Source organism: Rhinolophus sinicus, chromosome X (genome assembly GCF_036562045.2).
Source record: "Rhinolophus sinicus isolate RSC01 chromosome X, ASM3656204v1, whole genome shotgun sequence".
Taxonomy (NCBI): domain Eukaryota; kingdom Metazoa; phylum Chordata; class Mammalia; order Chiroptera; family Rhinolophidae; genus Rhinolophus; species Rhinolophus sinicus.
Window position 1 is genome coordinate 94,869,098 of NC_133768.1, and position 21,773 is coordinate 94,890,870.

The 21,773-nt window shown below is 38.2% G+C and overlaps 1 protein-coding gene across 3 annotated transcripts in view; it reads right to left on the reverse strand.

Annotated features, from left to right (window-relative positions):
- Positions 1–21,773, reverse strand: part of HS6ST2 (heparan sulfate 6-O-sulfotransferase 2) — a 382,562-nt gene that overhangs the window by 100,609 nt on the left and 260,180 nt on the right. Inside the window, exon 3 of one of the 3 annotated variants that reach the window (XM_074324367.1) lies at positions 19,032–19,064. The exons of the other annotated variants lie outside the window; for them this stretch is intronic. Within the exon in view, the coding sequence (XP_074180468.1) occupies positions 19,032–19,064 (33 nt within the window). The remainder of the gene's footprint in view (positions 1–19,031; positions 19,065–21,773) is intronic. 3 annotated transcript variants of the gene reach the window in all.

The window sequence follows — 21,773 nt, forward strand, 5'->3', positions numbered from 1 at the left end:
CAGAGAACCATGTGATTTCACTGATATGTGGTATATAAACCAAAAGCAACAAAAGAACAAGACAAACAAATGAGAAACAGAAACTCATAGCCATTGGGATTTTGATGGGGATTGCATTAAATCTGTATATTGCTTTGGGTACTATGGCCATTTTAACTATATTGATTCTTCCAACCCATGAACATAGAATGGTTTTCCATTTCTTTGCGACTTCTTCAATTTCTTTTTAAAATGTCTTGTAGTTTTAGCACATAGGTCTCTCACATCCTTGGTTAAGTTTATTCCTAGGTATGTTACTCTTTTTGTTGCAATTGCGAAAGAGGTTGTTGTTGTTTTTCATTTCTTTTTCTGAAATTTCATTGTTAGTATATAGGAATGCAATGGATTTTTGTACATTGATTTAGTAACCAGCAACTTTACTGTATTCGTTTCTTGTGTATAATAGCTTTTGGTGGAGTCTTTAGGGTTTTCTATATATAGCATCATGTCATCTGCAAAAAGTGAGAATTTAACCTCTTCATTCCCAATTTGGATGCCTTTTACTTCTTTCTCTTGCCTGGTTAGGACTTCCAATACTACGTTGAATAACAGTGGTGATAGAGGGCAGCCCTGTCTTATTCCTGAATGTAGAGAGAAAGGCTTCAGTTTTTCACTGTTAATTACGATATTAGTGGAGAGTTTGTCATATATGGCCTTTATTATGTTAAGGTGTTTTCCTTCTATACCCATTTTATCAAGAGGTAAACCTATAGTTGTTGTCTTTTCTATTGTGCAATCTTTTCTACAGTCCCAGGCAATATTAATCCCTTCTTTTTCTTCCATTTTGTTCAGATCTGATGATATCACATTGAATCATAATATTTGCCTATATGTTTATCTTTATTTCCCCCTTTTACAGATTGTGGGCTTTTGAGGGTATGTGAACCATGTTTCATCTCTGCATTTCCTCCACCTCCTTTACATCTAGGTCAACTGACACTCAGCAAATGTTTGTCGAATGTGTCTGAATGGCATATAAGTGTTTAGTATGCATTTGATTTATGGCAGAGGGAGTCACAGAAAGATCCTCTTTTAGAGGAGTATTAAATGACCTCAAAGGATGGTAGAGTAACTACCTATATTTGGCCAAACTCAGGACACTATTTCTCTTCCCATATAGGTAAATGTGTCACAAGATAAGCATGGTACACACCAGAGTTGGCAGGGCAGCCCCAAGCAACTGACCCCAGGAATAAATTATAAGCACAATCACTTTCAAGAAATAGAGGCTTTGAAGTGTATAATTCTGACATTTGCAGGCAGAGCTGGCCTAACAGCAATGCTAGAAACGGGAGTGGAGCCTGCCAAGAATTCCCAGCCATTGGCTTAGAGGTCCCTGGTAAGTCCATGCTGCAGAAGTCGCCATTATACAGTTCTCAGAAAACAAAGCAAAACAGCATTTACTGCTGGTGTCAACAGGCTCTAGGAATAAAAGTTTTCGGGGAAGGCCAACTTTCTCTAACTGGTGATTAGGGAAAGATCTCAGAGGGCATAGGCTGAATGAAGGAGCAACATATAAAAAGAAAAGCCATCCTACTCTTGTGTTTCAAACTTCAGCACCACAGTTAAATAAAGGAGACGAAATAAAAGAGGTGAAGATTAAGCCCAATTAAAATTATTGGGGGACTCCACATTAAATGAATTTTTTACCACCACCTGCGTGTTAAGTATATGGACACTCCTAAAGTCATTAAGATTTTGCTTAACCCCAAGGATAGCTTTTGAATTTAAATAACCCTTCCAGTGTCCTTACAAGAGGGATTACAAAAGCGAAGTGAGCTAGTTAATTAGACAAGCAGAAGTTGTCTTATTTGCCTAAGAGACCTAGGATAGTCTCTGCCTCCACCTCCACAACCCCCTGTGCACCAAAAATCTCTAAACCATATGTTTAATACATTGTCACATGTTGGTATTCAGGGAATGGGTGTGCAATGAATACACAGGTCTTATTGTACAACCATAATTCCTGAGGGGAAAACAAACAAACAAAAACGAGGCAGCTATCACAGCATTCGGCAATTAAATATGTTTTAATGTAACTGTTTAAAAATAAGACTCATGCCCTCATTCCACAAACACTGACTGAAAACCTACTGGGTTTCAGGGACTAGGCCTGATGCTGGAGACACAAGGATGAATGAGACAACAGCACTGAACTTAAGCAGCACACAGACTAGTAAGAGATACAGAGGGTTAGAAGAAATAAATACATAAAATGTCTCCTCTTCCACTACTTGACTCAGCTGCTCTCTCAATGGTCATTAGTGTCCCCTTGCTGGCCACGTCCAGTGACCTCATTTTGAGAATGAGACTTCTTGGCAATCTTATTCCTGTGACATTTGAGGGAAGACTTGATTGAATTTAAGGATGAACCCTGTAAATATCTAGGGAAGAGCTTTCCAGGCAGAGAAAGGAGCAAGTGCAAAGGCCTCAAGGTAGCAGCAGGCCTGGGCAAAGGGCAGAGCAATAAAATATGAAGTCAGACAAGGAACAGGAGCCAGACTGTGCATGGCCTTGCACACCATGTGGAAGCCTCTGTCTTGTATTCTTCATGAGATGGGGTGCCACTATAGGGTTTTGAACAGAGGAGTGACAAGATCTGAATTAACATTTTAAAAGCATCATCAGCTTGGTTACTGAGTGGAGAACAGGCTATAGGGGACCAATGGTGGGAAAATGGAGAACCAGCCAGGAGGCGTTTACAGCAGTCCACGTAAGAAATGATGGTTGCTTGAACGAGGATGGCAAAGGAGGTGGTGGTGGTCATATTCCAAATAGATTATGAAGGCAGAGTAGGCAGAAGTTGCTAATGGATTAGATGTGGCCTAGAAGAGGAAAAGAAATGTGCAAGACACACTGAAGATGTTAGCCTGAGAAACTGAAAGAATAGAGTTGCCATTTATTGAGGCGGGACAGATTATGAGAGGAACTTTTTGGGGAAAAGTCAGAAGTTTGTTTGGGGGCAGGTCAAGTTTGAGATACCAATTAAGCTTCCCAGTGGAGATATGGAGTGGGATGTTGGTTATACGAGTCTGGAGCCCAGGGGAGAGCTCAGGCGGGAGATGCACATGGAAGCCAAGCCTGTCCCCGGCCTTTCAGCATCCTCTCCAAGCAGGCGACACATAACGCAACCAACATCATCAGCCACTTGGTATAAGAACAAGCTTGCCTGCAGCTAGCTTGGCCTCTTCACCTTCTTCCTCACACGTCATGCTCACCCTGGCCTTTGTCTCAGGACCCACTTGGCCTGGAAAAGTGGGGTTTCTAGTGATGTCAAAAGCCACTTCCTAAAATATAGTGATACGTGCAATATAGTTTCTGTTATCCTGATGAGCTATCTTTCACTGAGGAAATATGTTTTGATGAAGTTACTTTACTTCTAACATGTATTAGCACCAAAATGTGAAGATCTGGATAAGTTCAAAATGGAATCCTAGATGCCACAAAAGTTTCTTGAGAGACCAACATCCCATCAATTTCAACTGGAGGGCAACCTACTATCAGGCCATGCACCGTTAAACTAAACTCTTGGGGTATTATTTTAATGAGAGATGGTAAATTGTAAGCAAAGCAAGAAAACCGTAATGTTTTGTTTCTTGCCAAAACCGATAAAAGTGAAATAAACCAGATACTAAAACCTGTCTTAAGCCTCATCTTTTTGTTACACTCAGTTTGTCAACTAGGTACATTGTTAGCTCCTTACGAAAGTCATTCCCTGACTGGGAACTTGACAAGTACTAAGTATTCTCATCAGTTCCCTGGCCCTGCAAATAAGACTCATAAAAGTTTGTTTGTTTCTTTTTTTATTTATTTTTTTATTTTATTTTATTAAATTTATTGGGGTGACAATTGTTAGTAAAATTACATAGATTTCAGGTGCACAATTCTGTATTACATCATCTATAAATCCCATTGTGTGTTCATCACCCAGAGTCAGTTCTCCTTCCATCACCATATATTTGATCCCCCTTACCTTCATCTCCCACCCCCCACCCCCTACCCCTGAGAGTGTAATGCTGAGTGAAATAAGTCAGACAGAAAAAGCAGAGAACCATGTGATTTCACTGATATGTGGTATATTAACCAAATAAAAGTTTAAAAGTGGTAAAATTTGAAAGCCTGGGGAACACAGTATGCTCCAAAATATCAATGGAGCTTTAGAAACACAGACAGGTATCCAGACAGAAAGTTGGGCAAAAAAATGTATGGTAGTTTATTTGAGTTTCCTCATTCTCAAGTGGTAAGAGGAGCCACTCTCTACCTCTGTCTGAGAGAGGTTCTGTTGGGGGAGCTAAGATAATGGTCATATGTACGAAGCTTGACATCTGAGTTCTCCTTCCATTTGGGCATCAGAGGCCATTTACAGATCCTCACACAACTACTCCTCTGATCCTGTGGAAGAAAGAGAGATGGCCAAGCCAGTCAGAAAATGACTCAACAGTGGCCCTGCCAATTCCTTAGATCAACATGGCAATAGCAAAAGTGATTAGATGATTTTGTGGCTCTGGCTGCTACCCTTTGTGATTGATGGTCTATTGGCCCATCCTAATTTTGGTCCTTTCCTGTTTTTGTTAAGCTAATACATGCCTGTATGTGGACAGTCCATCTAGTTGCATGCATGCCCACCTATCTGCCTTTTGATTTACCATAGAGTAGAACTAGAGAGTTGGTTAAGTTCTATAATCAACTTCTAGCACCCCCACCCCTCATTTTACAGATGGAGAAACTGAGGCCTAGAGAGAAGCGAGTTAACCAAGGTCCCACTGTGCATTTCACAGAGTTGGAATGTGATCCTAGGTTGGCTGATTTTCAGTTCTTGGTCTATGTTCATCTCTGGCTCAGCCTGTTGCTACTTTGTCTCTTTCTTTATCTCTGCATTTCTGCTCCTCTCTTTGTCTTTGTATCTGTCTTTCTCACATGCACAAGGTTTGGGAAATTAATTTTGGTTTGGCACGTGTCCTACTTTTTCATCATTTGCTAACAAATGATCACAACCCTATTACTAAATACTTAGTCAAACTCCAATAATTTACTGCATTGCCTCAGCTCCAAGCTTTGGTCATGTTCTGGTAATACCTCCTTTTGCTAAAAAGGTCAAACAAAGCATCTTTATTATTCCACAGACGTTGCTTTCACCTGTGAGATTATTACAACTAGGAAATATCTGAAGGTTAGTTTCTTAAATTAATTTTTATGATACATCTTCTACCCTCAAGTTGACCCTGATTTTAGAGTATTTGTAATACTATGCATATTTCCCCATGGCAAATCAAGAATCCACTTTTAATTTGATCTATAGTTTCCAGTGTAACTTATTGACAGTGGAAAAAAATAGAATATTGCTTGCTTTCTCATCTCAAATTTAAAAAATAACACTGTAATCTATTGCATATTATATACAAAATAGCTTTCAACTTGAAAAGTCACAAAAAGACAGAGAATACTCTTAGAAATTTTACACATCCTATAGAATGTGACTTGCCACTTTCTGTTTTCTTTGAATTTATATGCGAAGGGAAATAACATATCGGGTATGATGGATAGTCTTTCCAGTTTGTTGTCTGTTTTAGATAATAAGCTCCCAGAATACAGGGCTATCTTAATCCTCTATCCAGTGCCTATTTAGTGTCCGATGTTTGGCTCAGCTGTAGTTGCTGCTAGAAATGGAACTGGTGTTGCAAAAAGGAAAAAAGAAAAAGAAAAGAAAAGCTGGTCATCTGAGGGTTATTCTGACCCACTTTTGTTCTACATTTAAGGAGAAACTTTAGAATATTCTCTATAAAGCCTACTTATTTTGAAGCTAGATCTCACCATTCTACCTGCCTTTAAAAATTGGCAAATACGAGTAGATTTAATATTATACATATGCATGTGAAAGAGATTTATTTGAGGTAAAGAAAATGAGCATACCTGCTTCATCATTTGCTATAGCAACTCACAGAACATTTCCCTCAATAGCTTCTGACCCAACAACCTCAACCCAGTGCAGACTCTTGCTGGCACCAACTGTACGCATATACTGTTATATCAGCATGCACCCTATTCCATCACAACATTTATTTCTCTCTTTGTGAGTACCATAAAGATAGGATTTCTCAGTGATTCACCTCTGTACCCCCAGTGCCTGGCACAGTGTCTGGCAAAGTAGTTGCTCAAGCACACACCCACTGCTTCTCAAAGCAGGGAGCTAAAATCACACTAACGATGCAATTAAACAGCAACCATCGTCTTTTTCCCATCTGATAAAATCATGTTTATTAACTCCCTTTTGGTAGAGGCATAATCAACATTTCTAGAGCATATAGAATCACTAAAGGAAAGTGGTACAAACCACTTAAGTTAGCACAAGAAAGAGCACACAAAGCATGTTCAGTTTTCCTATCCTGGATTCCTTTGTCCGTTCAGCTCCATCTTAACATTGTTGCATATAAACATTTTCCCTTTTCAAAGATTCAAATTGGTCACATCTCATCAAAATGGTATATTAGCATTCTACAGATTTATTTGCTACAAAATAACATAAAAGGAATTTCACTGTATTTGGGCTAATAAAATGAAAAGACTAAGTTAGAAGCTGTCATTATCAAATTTCATGTATTACACCTGATATTTAGTTTAAAATCAATGTCAAGAATATTATTTTATTTACAAATATTTTACTAAATATTTAAACTAAAAGGTGCTCATATAAAAAAGGAATAAATGAGGCTTACAGAACTTTCCTGGTGGATGGTTTAATGTGAAATTTTATGTGAGTATTAAATCACATGGCTCTTTAATGATATAATATGGTATGGTTTTCAGAGAACCTTCATCAAAAAGCTCCCATCCTATTTAGTTTTCCTATAAAAAATACCAGCATTTATAATTATAACTAATTAAATTTTGAGGCTCTCTCATTTTATTTCACCCCTTATGAATTTCAGAAAACCCTCTTGTGTTTTCCAAATAAGCAGAAATTAATTCTCACTAATTAGTCAAGTAAGGTTATTTGAGCAAAAGAATATGACAGTGACCACTTTCCCCTGCATAGATTCTGAGGTAGGCTATTGTCTAAAAGGTGTTTGTGAGCCAGAAAATAGCTCCTGCCTAAAGCATCACATAATGTTCATTTCTTCCCCATAGCTTTGATTTCTTTTCATGCAAACAAGCTGTAATGGGCTTAAGAAACCCATTTTTTACCTCATGCATCATCTATGACATTGTCAAATCAATTCATATGAAAAAAATGGGAGAAAGACTATGCACAGGCTCCTCATAAAGTCTCATGTACATTTACATTTTAATATAGGAACAATCAGTAAAGGCCATTTAAAGGCCCATTTATGCCACTTTAGTATGACTCTGACATTTTATGGCTGCACATTAGTAGCCTTCTTTCTGGGCTCTTGACAAATGAGCAAGAGCTCCCAGAAAAGAAGGTAAACTGTGCCCTGTGGCAAGCAGAAATCAAGTCTGAAATTGTAGAAGCCGTGAGAAGAAAGATCAATGTGCTGCCAAATACCATTTACACATGGTTGCTAGCATACCCATGGCCAAAATTACGAAAGTTCAAGTTTTCAAACCACATAAGGCCTTGATGAAGCCCTCTGATAATTCCAGTGTCTGGCTGATGAGGCAATGCTGAGCTGTCTGGAAAATCGATGGAGTAAATTGAATGGTAAGCCAATGAAAGTTAAGGGACAGGAAGCGCCATGATGCCACAGTGACAGTCATTTTTTTCCTAGGTGCAATTTTAGGATTTCAAAGAAGGGCTATTTACCAAGTAGGAAATATTTCAACTCTGGAAGGGGAATGGAAATAATCTAGTAATTTCTAACTTGTGAAATCGTATTCTCCATTTTAAGTGCACATAAGATCTCCTGTGATATATAGTTGTACTACAAACACCCTGGATATGACAGTGAAACCAAACTAATGGAAAATATTGCAGACAAAAAAGTCCACAATAGTGAACTAGAAAGATAAAGCAGACACAATAAATATACCTGGAAAAGGATTCAAAGTACTGAAATAAAAGACATTTAAATCTTTTGATGGAGAACAAAAGATAGCTGTAATTCAGAATGAGCATTAAAGAGATAGTGTATCCATTTAACTGTGGATCCCCAGTCTACAGCCACAATCCTCATTTTTTTTCATTTATTTCAATGGAATCTTGCATGTGGGGCTCTAGTTCCAATCCAGACACTCTTTTCTCTGTGTGACATTGTACTATCTATCAACTGGCCTTAAACCCTCTGAAACAAAATGCACTTTACCTATTCCTAAGGGATTTTGCCCACCTTCATTGATAAAGTTTTTTGAGAATAATGAATTACAAGTGCTGTGAACATAAGTAGCACCGAGAATTAAACGGCAAAAGCAAGAAAATAAGCAAGCAAAATATACTAGCTACCATAGGTAATTACAAATCAAGGTACTGGACAAGATGCAGTTGACCTGGGTTCTAGTCCTGAGTCTACCAACAACTAGTTGTGTGTAGTTAGATAAATCATTGTCTTGGAGGGTACTTATCTCCCCACCTGCACAACATTACAGCCTTTTAAATTACAGCTCCCTGGGTTGTCTTCCTCACCTCTTTCCATAAATCTCACTCTTCTTCTAAGTCAAGATTTTGTGACTGTAAATAACACATGCACTTTTCAGTTTCCAAACCCTCTTGGATTCTCTTATCCTTCATATTCTCTTACCACAGAAGGATGCCCAGCTCTTCGCTGGATTTGTAAAAGATTGCATTCTTAAAATCCTGTCATAGAGCAGATTCTTGTGTTTAGAACGTGGCTGAGTAATAAGTGGAACAGTGGCAACATAGAAGGGAGTCACAAGAGTACTTCCAATGTTGGTAAATTTCTATCTGTTCCACCTCCAAACCCACCCTTCCTGCTTGCCCATCTTCTTTCACAAAGCCCAGTGCAGCAGATGTAGGAAGGTGTGGGGAAGTTAGGGAAGGCAAGCTTTCTGACTCGTACTTCAATTCCTAACTGGGCTTTGGTTAGGTGCTGAGGAAGACTGTCATTTTGAAGCCAACTTAGAATACCTTCCTTTGTTTTAGTGGTATTTGGTTCTTTTTAAAGATTTCCTGTAGGCAAGCTGAAAAGACAGTGAACTTTCAGATGTTCACATATAAGAAGCTGACAATTGCATTTGTGGTATTGAATTGTTGCCCCGGCTGGCAAAGGTTAAAACAGGAAGCAATGTTTTAACTTCTTGTGACATTTACAAGAATTGTAAAGCTTGCTTTTGCTAGAAAACTTATTATTAATCTAAGCAACTGTGGTACACTGGGAAAAATTCCTACATACCCACTTTATAAAATTAAACAGAAGGTTGGGAAGGAATATTGGCCCATGTCTCTGAAAACAACTAATTGTACCACTTTAGAGCTAGAAAGAATGTTAGGGATCGTCTACTTTGAACACTGGTTTTGGAGACGAAAAAACAGGCTCAGAAAGAGGCAGTGACAAGGTCTCAGGTCATACAATTCATTTGTAGTGGTGGAGACTGGGACTCATGGGCTCTTCCCTCTACAGAAGTAGGCAAGGCCAAATGCCACCACAATTACTAACCTTTAATGCTTGGGATTTTCTTTTAACATGTAGTTTGCCTTCAGTAGCAAAAATGCTTTCAGTAATCAAGTAAAATATCCCTAAGGTATTAGTAGACCCATTTATATTCTATGACAGGGAAGAGAATGAACTTGATAAATTCTAATGGTGACAAGAACAAGAAAAGTGTAGAACAGAAGTATAATAAGGAAGGTATGTTGGGTTATACTTCAGGACTAGCTATGGGAAGGTGGTCTTAATTATAGCATGGCCAGATGCAGTAAAATTAGAATTGGTACCAAATCCAGAAAAGTATGAAATAGAGGAAACCAAAGGGCACAAACAAACTGTTGGTGAAATCTGCAAAACCAAAGAGCAAAATTCACCTTGATCACTCCCCACCCATCCTAATCATTAACTGTCCGCTTTGTTTTATTGTCTTCATGACACATAAACTCTGAGATTAGTTTGTTCATTTACTTGTATACTTGTTTATGTTCAGTTTCCTTCCAACATGTACATACACACACACCACTTAGGAAACACAAGAATAAGGACCTTGTCTGTCTTATTGTTCCCAGTGCCGAGAATAGTGCCTGGAACGTAGTAAGTGCTCAATGGATACATATTAAATGAATAAATTTGAAAAAAGTAAAAACCGTTAGACTATGGTTGATACAAACTTTGAGAATAAAGACATTCAAGATTATAAATTCAAGGATGTTTTTATTTTTCTTATTTCCAGTCAGAATAAGAGAAGTGCATCAATGTCTCTAACTCATTTAGGGCAAAGGAAATAGGAACACTGGTCAATCTGTGCACCATTATTATGAAAGGTTTTGTGCCTTGAGGGTTCTCAACAGGGTGTTAGCATGTGGAAGAAGGGTGGTGCCATCTACATATCTATAGCAGGAGTTCTGGGGCATCAAGGTAAGTTTTCAGGATTATGAATGCAATGAGGGATATTTCCAACCTGAAAGTCATGTGAAAGGGACTTTGAAATTGACAACTATTATCAAGAACATTTGGATTTAAGACTCGCAAACAAGGAGCATACTAAATTTCTAAAGAGGAAACTGAGGTGCACCAATGAAGACAGGAAACTTGCCTGACTTACTAGGCCATTTCAATTTGTAGGGTAAGATGGCCTCGGAATATTCTATAAGGCAGTAACTCATCTGGGAGGGATTTACTTAATTTTGGGAAGGTGGGGAATAGGGTCACACTTCAAAATGAATATTGCTCCTGATTTTCTAGTCAAGATGGCACAGTAGGTAAATACTATGCTTGCTTCCACTCATGACCAGAAGTAAACTACAGAACAGCCATCACTGAGAATTGCCTGAAGTGTAGCTGAGTAGAAGTCCTACAACTAAGGACATACAAAAGAAGCCACCTCAAGACTGGTAGGAGGGGTGGAGAGGTGGAACAGGCTAGTTCCACAACCATGTGTCGCAGTTAAAAATCAGGAGGGTTATCTCGGCTGCAGAGGTCCCTCCGGAAGAGTGAGTGGGCCCAGCCCTAAACCCGGCACCCCAGACCAGGTTCCAGTGCTGGGGATAAAAGTCCCCATAACTTCTGGCTATGAAAACCAGCAAAGATTGAGGCTGAGTGAGATGGTGGGCAGCTTGAGTCTCAGGGATTCCTTTTAAAGGGTCTGTGCATGGACCTACTCGCTAATGGACTCACTCATTCTGAGCTCCTACACTGGAGCAGCAGCTCAAAAGGTGCCAGGGACATATGAGAAGGACCTCAATTGTTTGGTTTCTGAGCAAGAGCTGGAGGGTCAGCTTTCTCCCAGATAAAAGTGCTGGCACAATCCATTACTTCTTTGTTCAGCCCTCTCCGCTCCTGGCATGCAGACACAGCCAGCTGCCATATCAGAGTTCCCATCAACCTGACTAACACTATTCACCCCACCGTGGTGATTCCAGGAAACTATGCCCCACCTAACTTGCAGGTGCACCCAAGCCACTTCCAGTGGATTTTTGTGTAAACAGCCTATCTTGGCTCATGCTGCAATTCACACACCACAAACAAGTAGCATCTGGCCTTGGCATGCCCTGTACCTCTTGCCGAGCAAACCCAAGCCCAATATTGGTGATGGCCAGCCTCAGTTCACGACTTGGCATCTCAATGCACCTCCAAGCCAAACACAGGTGGCTGCCATTTGCGGATTGTTCTGCGGCTCATGGCAGGTGGCCTTGGGCAAGGTACAGGCTGTGACTGAACTTGGCATACAGCAGAGACCCTCCTAGGAGGCCCTGGGGCTGATGGCCAGCTTCAGGCCAAGTTGGAGCACCACCCAGCTGCCTCCATGGACCACACACCAGAGACCTGGTAAAGTAAATCTTGCTCCATAGGTCACGCTTGCACAACAGTTACTCCACTGTAGTCATGGCCAGTCCTCACAAACAATCAGTCTGAGGGTAAATCCCTCCCAGTAATGTGCAAAGAGCAGCCAAGGCTCAACTACAACAGGAGGGCACACACAACCCACACAAGGGACACACCTGGAGCACCCAGCTCAGGTGACACGGGAGACTGCACCACTTGGCCCAACAGGAAACATTACATAAGGTCACTCTACTAAGACTGGGAGACATAGCAGCCCCACCTAATACATAGACACAAACACAGGGAGGCAGCCTAAATAGGGAGACAAAGAAACATGTCCCAAATGGAAGAACAAAATAAAGCTCCAGAAAAAGAACTAAAAAAAAAAAAAAAAAAGGAGATAAGCAGTCTACCAGGCGTAGAGTTCAAAACACTTGTTATAAGGATGTTCAGTGAACTCAGGAAGAACTTCAACAAAGAGATAGGAAATATAAAAATGGAGATAGAAACCATAAAAAATAATGAATCAGAAATTAAAAATATAACTAAAATGAAGACTACATTATAGGGAATCAACAGTAGATTAGATGAAGCAGAGGATGGAATCAGTGATGTAGACGACAAGGTACTAGAAAACACCCAACCAGAACAGCAAAAAGAAAAACAAAATAATTCAAAAAAGTGAGGCGAGCTAAAGGGTCCTCTGGGGCAACTTCAGACATACCAACATTCGCATCATATGGGGTACCAGAAAGAGAAGAGAGAGAGCAAGGAACCGAAAACCTATTTGAAAAAATAATGATGGAAAGGTTCCCTATCCTTGCAAAGGAAATAGACATACAAGCCCAGACTGCTCAGAGTCCCAAACAACGTGAAGCCAAAAAGGCCCACACCAAGACACATCATAATTAAAATGCCAAAGGTTAAAGACAAAGAGAAAATCTTAAAAGCAGCAAGAGAAAAGCAGTTAGTTACCTACAAGAGAGCTTCCCTAAGGCTATCAGCTGATTTCGCAACAGAAACTTTGCAGGCCAGAAGGGATTGGCACTAAATATTCAAAGTGATAAAAAAGCAAAGACCTATACCCGATATTACTCTACCTAGCAAGGCTATCATTTAGAATAGAAGAACAGACAACGAACTTCCCAGACAAGGAAAAGCTAAAGGAGTTCATCACCACCAAACCAGCATTACAAGAAATGTAGAGAGAAGAGGAGGAGAAGATGAGGAAGAAGAAGAAAAAGAAAAAATGAATAATAAAATGGCAATAACTACATATCTATTAACAACTACTTTCAATGTAAATAGATTAAATGCTCCAATCAAAAGATATGGTGGCTGAATTGATAAGAAAAGAAGACCCTTACATATGCTCCCTACAAAAGACTCACTTTGGATCAAAAACACAGAGACTGAAAATAAACGGATGGGAAAAGATATTTCATGAAAATGTAAACAACAACAAAAAAATCTGGGGTAGCAATACTTATACTAAAAAGAATTGACTTTAAAACAAAGGCTATAACAAGAGACAAAGAAGGACCCAGTAATCTCACTTCTGGGTATTTATCCAAAGAGAACCAAAACACTACTTTGAAGGGACATGTGCACCCCTATGTTCATTGCAGCATTATTTACAATAGCCAAGATATGGAGGCAACCTTGGTGTCCATCAACAGATGAAAGAGAAAAGAAGAGGTGGTACATATATACAATGGCATGTCACTCAGCCATAAAAAGAATGAAATATTGCCAGTTGCAGAAACATGGATGAATCTAGAGGATATTGTGCTGAGTTGAGTAAGTAGGACAGGGAAGAACAAATACCGTATGATTTCACTTATATGTGGAATCTAAAGAACAAAATTAACAAACAAAACAGAAAGTCATAGATAGAACATTTTGATGGTTGAAAGATGAGAGGGGGATGGGGGTGTGGGTGAAATGGGGGAAAGGATTGAGAAGTACAAATTGATAACTACAAAATAGCCATGGGGATGTAAATACAACATAAGGAATATAGTCAATAATATTGTAATAACTATGTATGGTGTCAGATGAGTACTATATTTATCAGGGTGATAACTTCGTAAGTTATATAAATGTCTAATCACTATGTTGTACACTTGAAACCAATATAATATTGTATGTCCACTATGATAAAACAATGAAAAAATTATTTTGAAAAACAAAGAAGCAAAGAATATTGTTCCCTGTGCTAAAGCTGTAAGTTAGGCCTGAAGTTTCTGTAATAATAGCTTGTTTACAAAGAATTCTCCTAGCAATACTACATACATTCACCAAGATGTGTTTATCCATTTACTCTAATTAAGTTTTAAGGTTAGACATAATCATAATTACTCTGGACTGAAAGACTAAAAGCCAAGTAGGAATGTAAAATCCCAAAGTAATTCAATATTTACTAAATTTAAAGGAAGTAATCAATTTCTAATTTGAATTCATGCACATTCTTTTCCCACTTTAGCACTATCTTATTTCCCTTAAGTTCCTCTTTGGTCATTAATATTGTGAGCATGGTTATAGTCATTCAATAATTTGTCACATGCTGCAAATATTTCTAGACCAAATTAAATTCTCAATGTACTTGTATATAACTAAAGAAAAATATATTAAACACTTAAGGACAAAGACTCTATATGTCCTATATTCATAGTCCATTGCTCCAAAGAGCATGGCATCTAGTAGTTATTAAGATTTGCAGAATTATTGAAAGAAAAACATCTATGTCCCCTGATAGAATTATTTTCATATATTCAAAATCTCAGGCATAGCTGACCCAGCATGTGTGTATGTGTGTATGCATTCACATGCTCTCAAAATTCCCACATACTCATCCTTCCGGTTGAATACATTATCCTTCTTCTTGGCATGTGTGTTTATATAACAAAACACTAAAACAAGATTAACCGTACAAACTCTTCCAAGAAAATTAATTTTAATTAACATTTCCCTGAAACACGTGAAGCTTCCAGCACCTAAAAACTGAACTGAATTTCCATTAGGAAAACTGTTCCTTCCTCCCTAGAAAACATACACCTTTTATATCTCCAGTTCATATTTACAGAAATTCAGTTTACTTGTCAAGCTTTCCCTGGAAAGCTCATTTTGAACCACTTTCCTAACTTATACTACTTTTACTTCTGCTCAGACTAATGCCCAGCACTTCTTCCTTGTTTTCAACTCTTAGTACTTCTTGAAGCTAGATTTCCCCCATCTGCATTCCTGATGCAGGATGACAAAAGCCAGACTACACTTCAGCCTCCTCGCACATCCTGCCCTGGAGATGTTCAGCAGACAATTGGAAATTGGAGTTAGCCTGGAGGTCCGGAATGAGTTAAGGATTGGAGAGGTCAATTTGGGAATTACTAGTGTAGAGGTGAAAGGTGAAGCTATATGCGGAGATGAAATTACCCTGAATGAGAACATAGCAAGAGAAGAGAAGCAGATCAACGACAGGACCTTGGGAATTGCTTCATTTTAAAGGGGCAAGAGGGACAGAGAGGATGTATGTGTTCATGCGTGTGTGTGTGTGTGTGTGTGTGTGTGTGTGTGTGTGTGTGTAAAAGATATTCCAACAAAGGAAACTTAAGTGTTGAGAAGACAGGAGGTGAACCAAGATACATTATGAATGCTTTCAAGCAAGAGAAGATGTGCAAAAGTGCCAGAACTTCCAAAGAGTTCAAAAAGAATGAGGCCAGAGAAGAAGCCATTGGATTCTGAAACCTGGTGGTCACAGAAAACCTTTAGGAAAGCAGTCTTCTTAACGCCATTGTTATGGACTCTGAGTGCCCGTATGCAGATGTGTACAGATGCATAGGCATGTAGTCCAAACCACTATAAGACTAAATATTAGTACTGAATGAGACTGGGTATGTCAGATAATGGTGATAATAACCACTACTATTTATTGACTGTTTACTATGTGCCAGGAACAGTGCTAAATAATTGATATGCCTGATCTCAGTTTAATCCTTGCAACAACTCTGTAAGGTGGCTACATTTTACATGTGAAGAAACTGAAAGCCCGCAGAAATTAAATAAATTACTCAAAGTCACACTGCTAAAATGGCAACACCAGTATTGGACCCAAGAACAGTTTAACTCTAAAAGCTCATGCTCTCAGTCACTGAAGCAACACTTCCACTATGCTGATTTTAGCTAGGTAATCTATGCATGAGGGGGAGAGAGCTGATATTGGTTGAGTGTCTCCTATTGTCAAGTGCTTTACATAGGATATATTCTATCACATATATACCATCAACATTATGTTTAGGTAAACTTTATGAAGGCATAGTTAAATGCCTAAAAGAAATCTGATTCAGGTTTTTGGAAAATAAGTTGAAGCTGTATGATTAAAAAAAAACGTTATTAATTCAAATGTATTTACTACAATAGCTCCCAATGGTTTGAAAGGTGAAAAACAAGTGTGGCGTCATTGATTTGGTGGATGTTACTGATATTCACATTACTGACAATCAAACTCATCTGAAAAGTGAGGGAATTTGACAGGATGATCTTAAAGGCCTCCTCTAGCCTTGACTTCCCATGATTTTCATATGAATGTCTAATGCCAATAATTTTAAAGATATGGCATATGAAGTAGAATATAAATGCAGCAGCAAAACTGGTGGTTATGTCAGCATCTTTTTATTCTTTAAAGTTATAGAAGACTACTGTTAAAATATTATAAAAATAGTTTGTTTGTTCAAGGTACTGATTGCTAACTTAAACAGAAACTTGGAAACTACATCACAAAATTTTCACACTGAAAATCCAAGCAAATAATTTGCTTACAACTAACTGCAGACCTTATGATACAGCTGGCTGTGGGAGGGAGAGAGGGAGGGAGGGAGGGAGGGAGGGGGAGAGAGAGAGAGAGAGAGAGAGAGAGAGAGAGAGGGAGAGAGAGAGAGAGAGAGAGAGAGAGAGAAACACTCTGGCAATTAATATTTTTGTTGTCTATAGAAAAACACATGAGGTTCTGGTCTCAAACAATTAGTATTGCTGTTAATTATGCATGTATATAGCAATAATACAAGGCATTTGGGATGGCTTCCACTGATTGTTTCCTTCTTTCTCTGGATTACAAAATCGAATCAGACAATTAAATAATAGCAAGCATTTATGCAAGTTTTAAATTATGAGGAAGAGATAATCATAATTCTGTATATTTATACAACCTCATGTACAATGGGGATTACCAAATGAATTGTTGCTTTATTATTTTACTAGTGTTTGAAAAATGAACTAGTCTTGCAAATAGTTTTCATATATCATTCAGTCCACCAGAATTAAAAATGGCCCCACCAACATTTACCAAAGTCATCTATTTTCCATCTCACCATCAGTACTCCTGTTTTCCTTTCTCACAGACTAAAACCAGGTATAAACTGCTCTGATAATAACTTCTTGTCAAAGTAATCAGCATCACTATAAAAATAAAATATGTCAAGATTTGCTCTGTTACATAGCTGAGCTGTTATAGAGAGACGGCTCTATCATATAGCAAACTTTAAAGCAAAACAGAGAAAGAAAGAAAGAAAGAAAGAAAGAAAGAAAGAAAGAAAGAAAGAAAGAAAGAAAGAAAGAAAGAAAGAAAGAAAGAGGGAGGGAGGGAGGGAGGGAGGGAGGGAGGGAGGGAGGGAGGGAGAGAGAGAGAGAAAGAGAGAAAGAGAGAAAGAAAGAAAGAAAGAAAGAAAGAAAGAAAGAAAGAAAGAAAGAAAGAAAGAAAGAAAGAAAGAAAGAAAGAAAGAGTCTCTTAATATGTCCCCCAATGAAAGCTATTATTGGGATAATAGTCCCTATTCTATTGACTATTATCTCAATGGTCATCCACTGTGTTTTATTTTACAGATGAAGAAATCAAGGATCACAGCAGAGATGGGGCAAAATCACCCCACTAGTTAGTAGGAGAACCAAGAATTCTTGCCACCATGATATATCCTATCTATGATCTTTAAACACACTCTCATACTAATATTGTGTGACTAGATGTCTATGTGTGTTTATACCATTTATCTCAATGAATTATAATCTGACTATGGAATTAAACACTGAACTTCACTTCTCAACTGTCAAATAAACCCACTGAGGTCCTAATGGGAATATGGAAGCCACACTACTGAAAGCTAAACTGCACATGTAAGAAATGGCCCATCTCTTCTGTTTGTATGAGAGTCTGCCCTAGCAGAGGAATCCCAAGGCTCCAGCCTTTGCTCTTGCTAACCTATTTGGCCAGAGAGCATAAAATGGGATGTAGGTGGGTAGGAAGAGAAAGTGAAGACACTGGTAAATATTTCTGGAGCCAGTAAGCCTGCAATAGGCTCAATACTGTACTGGTGAGCATCATGATCTTAGAAAACAATGTGCCAGACAACTACAGCACACATTTATAAAATGGCTTATGATTCTCACAGCCTCTTCAGCACTGCTGACTATATGATGGTACAGCTCATAATATGCAGTTGTTGCTTGCAAAGGCACTAAACTGGAACATTCTCAATACCCCCACCCCCACAGTTAGGAACTTTCCTGGGTTTAATGGGATTTGCTCCACTGACAGAATTCATGTCATAAAAGCCCTTGGCTTATGGGATTACTCCACCTTGCAAGTCTACATATTTACATACTTTAAAAGCCCTAATATTTTCAAATAATTTATTTCCCTTCGATGAAATGCTGACCTAGATGGCCCCTAAACCACCATCCAGCCTAGCAAACAGTCAGGCATGCCTGAAGCAATGTGAGGAATACGTCAATGGTGAGGCCTTCATCACAAAACACTCCACTGTGTCATCCTATTCTAGCAAAAAGTAAAAGGAGCTAATGACCTATTGCCCAACCATCTGTGGTGCTGGCCTTGAACATTCATTCATCCCATTTCTGAACTAGGTCAGCTTTCAGACCTGAGACTACATGCCTGAGTAGTTTCAGCTGTTTTAAGCTAAAAAAAAATAGATTCCTCGAAAGAATTTATCCAAGCCCAAAACCTAACTATTGTATTCAAATTAAACTGATAGGCAACCAAGAGTCCATTTATTCTAGCTTACTTGGGTGCACTTAAACTAAAAATGTATTGTCACTTACCTTGCCGCATCTAAACTCTGAAAAATCCTCCACCTGTTGAAGGAACAGTAAAACCAGGCGCTAGCAAGAGCTTGGTAAGAGATAAGTTAAAATAATAAGAGTTTTACAGTTTGCTTTGATAGCATATTTTTTCAGCTTCCTAAACCACAATGAAATAGCTCATGGATGGCTTCTCCACCTTGCTTCCCACTTAGCTCTCTCAAGTAGCGGGGGAGATTAGGAATCAGAGTGCTGAAGGGGGCAGAGCAACACTAAGAGCCAGACCTTTGGAGCCCCTGCGGGCTGAAAATGATAATATCCTACCACTTAGGATCATGTTAACTCCATTCCCTGTCACAAAAGGGATGGCCATCTAAGCAAAAAAAACAAGTCAAAAAACAAAAAAACAAACAAAACAAATGCTATAACATCACTAAAATGAAAATGTCTGATTGAACGGACCTAGGAGGAATTTATAGAGATTTCTTCATATTATCAGGAATATATCAAACACAAATAATAAAAGGAAAAGGAAAAAGAGAATGATTAGAATTTGTTGATGCTCTTCAAAAAGATGAAAATTCAAAGCACACAGAAAGTGATATGTCATTACTCTAGTTCCTTCTACCCAAATACAAGATATGCATCAAATTAAGCAATGTGTCTCTCCAATCAAAATAACGCTCAGCTGTTTTTACAATATATGTCTTAAGAATCATAGAACGCTAATTCTACTATGTGAATTTCTGATGTTACAGGAATTGTGAAGCTGTGCATGGGTCAATTACTAATTTAAGAGTTCAAATGGGCTCACTTAGCTTTTGTTTTATTTATTTATTTTTTTGGATGAAAAGTTTTTTTAATTTTTATTTTTAAATTACAGTTGACATTCAATATTGTTTTATATTAGTCTCAAGTGCACAGCATAGTGGTTAGACATTTTCATCATTTACAAAGTGATCCCCCCGATTAGTCTAGTACCCACTGGGCACTGTACTTAGTTATTACAATATTATTAACTATATTGCCTATGCTTTACTTTATATCCCCATGGCTATTTTGTAACTACCAATTTGTACTTCTTAATCCTTCACCTTTTTCACCCAGGCCCCAATGCCCCTTCCATCTGGCAACCATCAGTTTGTTTTCTGTATCTATGAGTGTTTCTGTTTTGTTCCTTCATTTATTTTGTTCTTTGGATTTCACATATAAGTGAAATAATATGATATTTGTTTTTCTGTCTGATATATTTCACTCAGCATTAATACCCTCTAGATCCACTCAAGTTGTCGCAAATGTTAAGATTTCATTATTTTTTATGGCCAAGTAATATTCCATTGTATATCTGTACCACATCTTCTTTATCCAATTGACCATTGATGTGCACTTAGGTTGATTTATAAAGAACTCATACAACTCAATACCAAAAAAAAAAAAAAAATAAACAATTAAAAATGAGCTGAGGGCCTAAATAGATATTTCTCCAAAGAGGATATACAGATAGCCAACAGACATATGAAAAGATGCTCAACATCACTAATCATCAGAGAAATGCAAATTAAAAACCACAATGAGATATCACCTCACCTGTCAGAATAGCTATCATCAGTAAATCAACAAGTGTTGGCGAGGGTGTAGAGAAATGGAACTCTCATGCAATGTTAGTGGGATTGCCACTGTGGAAAACTGCATAGAGGTACCTCAAAAATTTAAAAATACAACTACCATATGACCCAGCAATTCCACTTCTGGGTATTTATCCAAAGAAATCCAGAAGACTAACTCAAAAAGATATATGCATCTGTATGTTCACTGCAGTGCTATCTACAATAGCCACGATATAGAAGCTTTTGTTTTATATTAAGCAAGGGATATTAGTGTGATGACACTTTTGTGCTCAAAGCATGTTATATGGCCTGTACATTTCCTTGAGCGAAGTGTTTCTTTACATTAAATATGTCCGGAGGCTTTAGAAGTGAGCTAAGAGAGACTTTTAATAGCATTACTAGCAGCAGAGCCTTGCATCATAATTTTTTTTTTTAATTTTATTTTACTTAATTTATTGGGGTGACAATTGTTAGTAAAATTACATAGATTTCAGGTGTACAATTCTGTATTACATCATCTATAAATCCCATTGTGTGTTCATCACCCAGAGTCAGTTCTCCTTCCATCATAATTTGAGAAGCAATGTAAGACGCCTTATCATCAGTTCCCAGTGTGGCTAAGCCTTCCTTCCCTGGTTCTGTGAACTGCTGGAGAAGCAAGTGTTATGAGAAACTAAAGTGATGTATTTGGTGAGCCCTGATGCCAGATCGGTTAGACAAGACACCCCTATCAGCTGACTTACCATCCAGGGCCTTATGTGCTCCTCCTCTTCTATTCCAGTCGCAAGAAAGAAGTAAGCTAAAGTTTTCTGACCTATGGTATGACTTAGTTTTCCAAGTACCCCTTGCACTGCACTTGGCCTCATGAACAATAAAGAACAAAATGTTGGGTGAAAAATACAAAACAAAACAAAAACAAAAAAACAAACTGAAAATAGTAAGAAAACATGAAGCTTTATGTTGATTCTTAGTACTAGAAAATTCCAAAGTCAAATATGTAGCACTTTCCAAAATCATAATTTTAAGTTTGCTGCACTAATAGAAATCCACAAACAACACAAGTACGTCCATAATTGATTTATATGGGGACCAGACCAAATTTAACTTTAATTAAGAGGAACTATTGCCTCGACAGTATTATTCATTTTTCATTTCT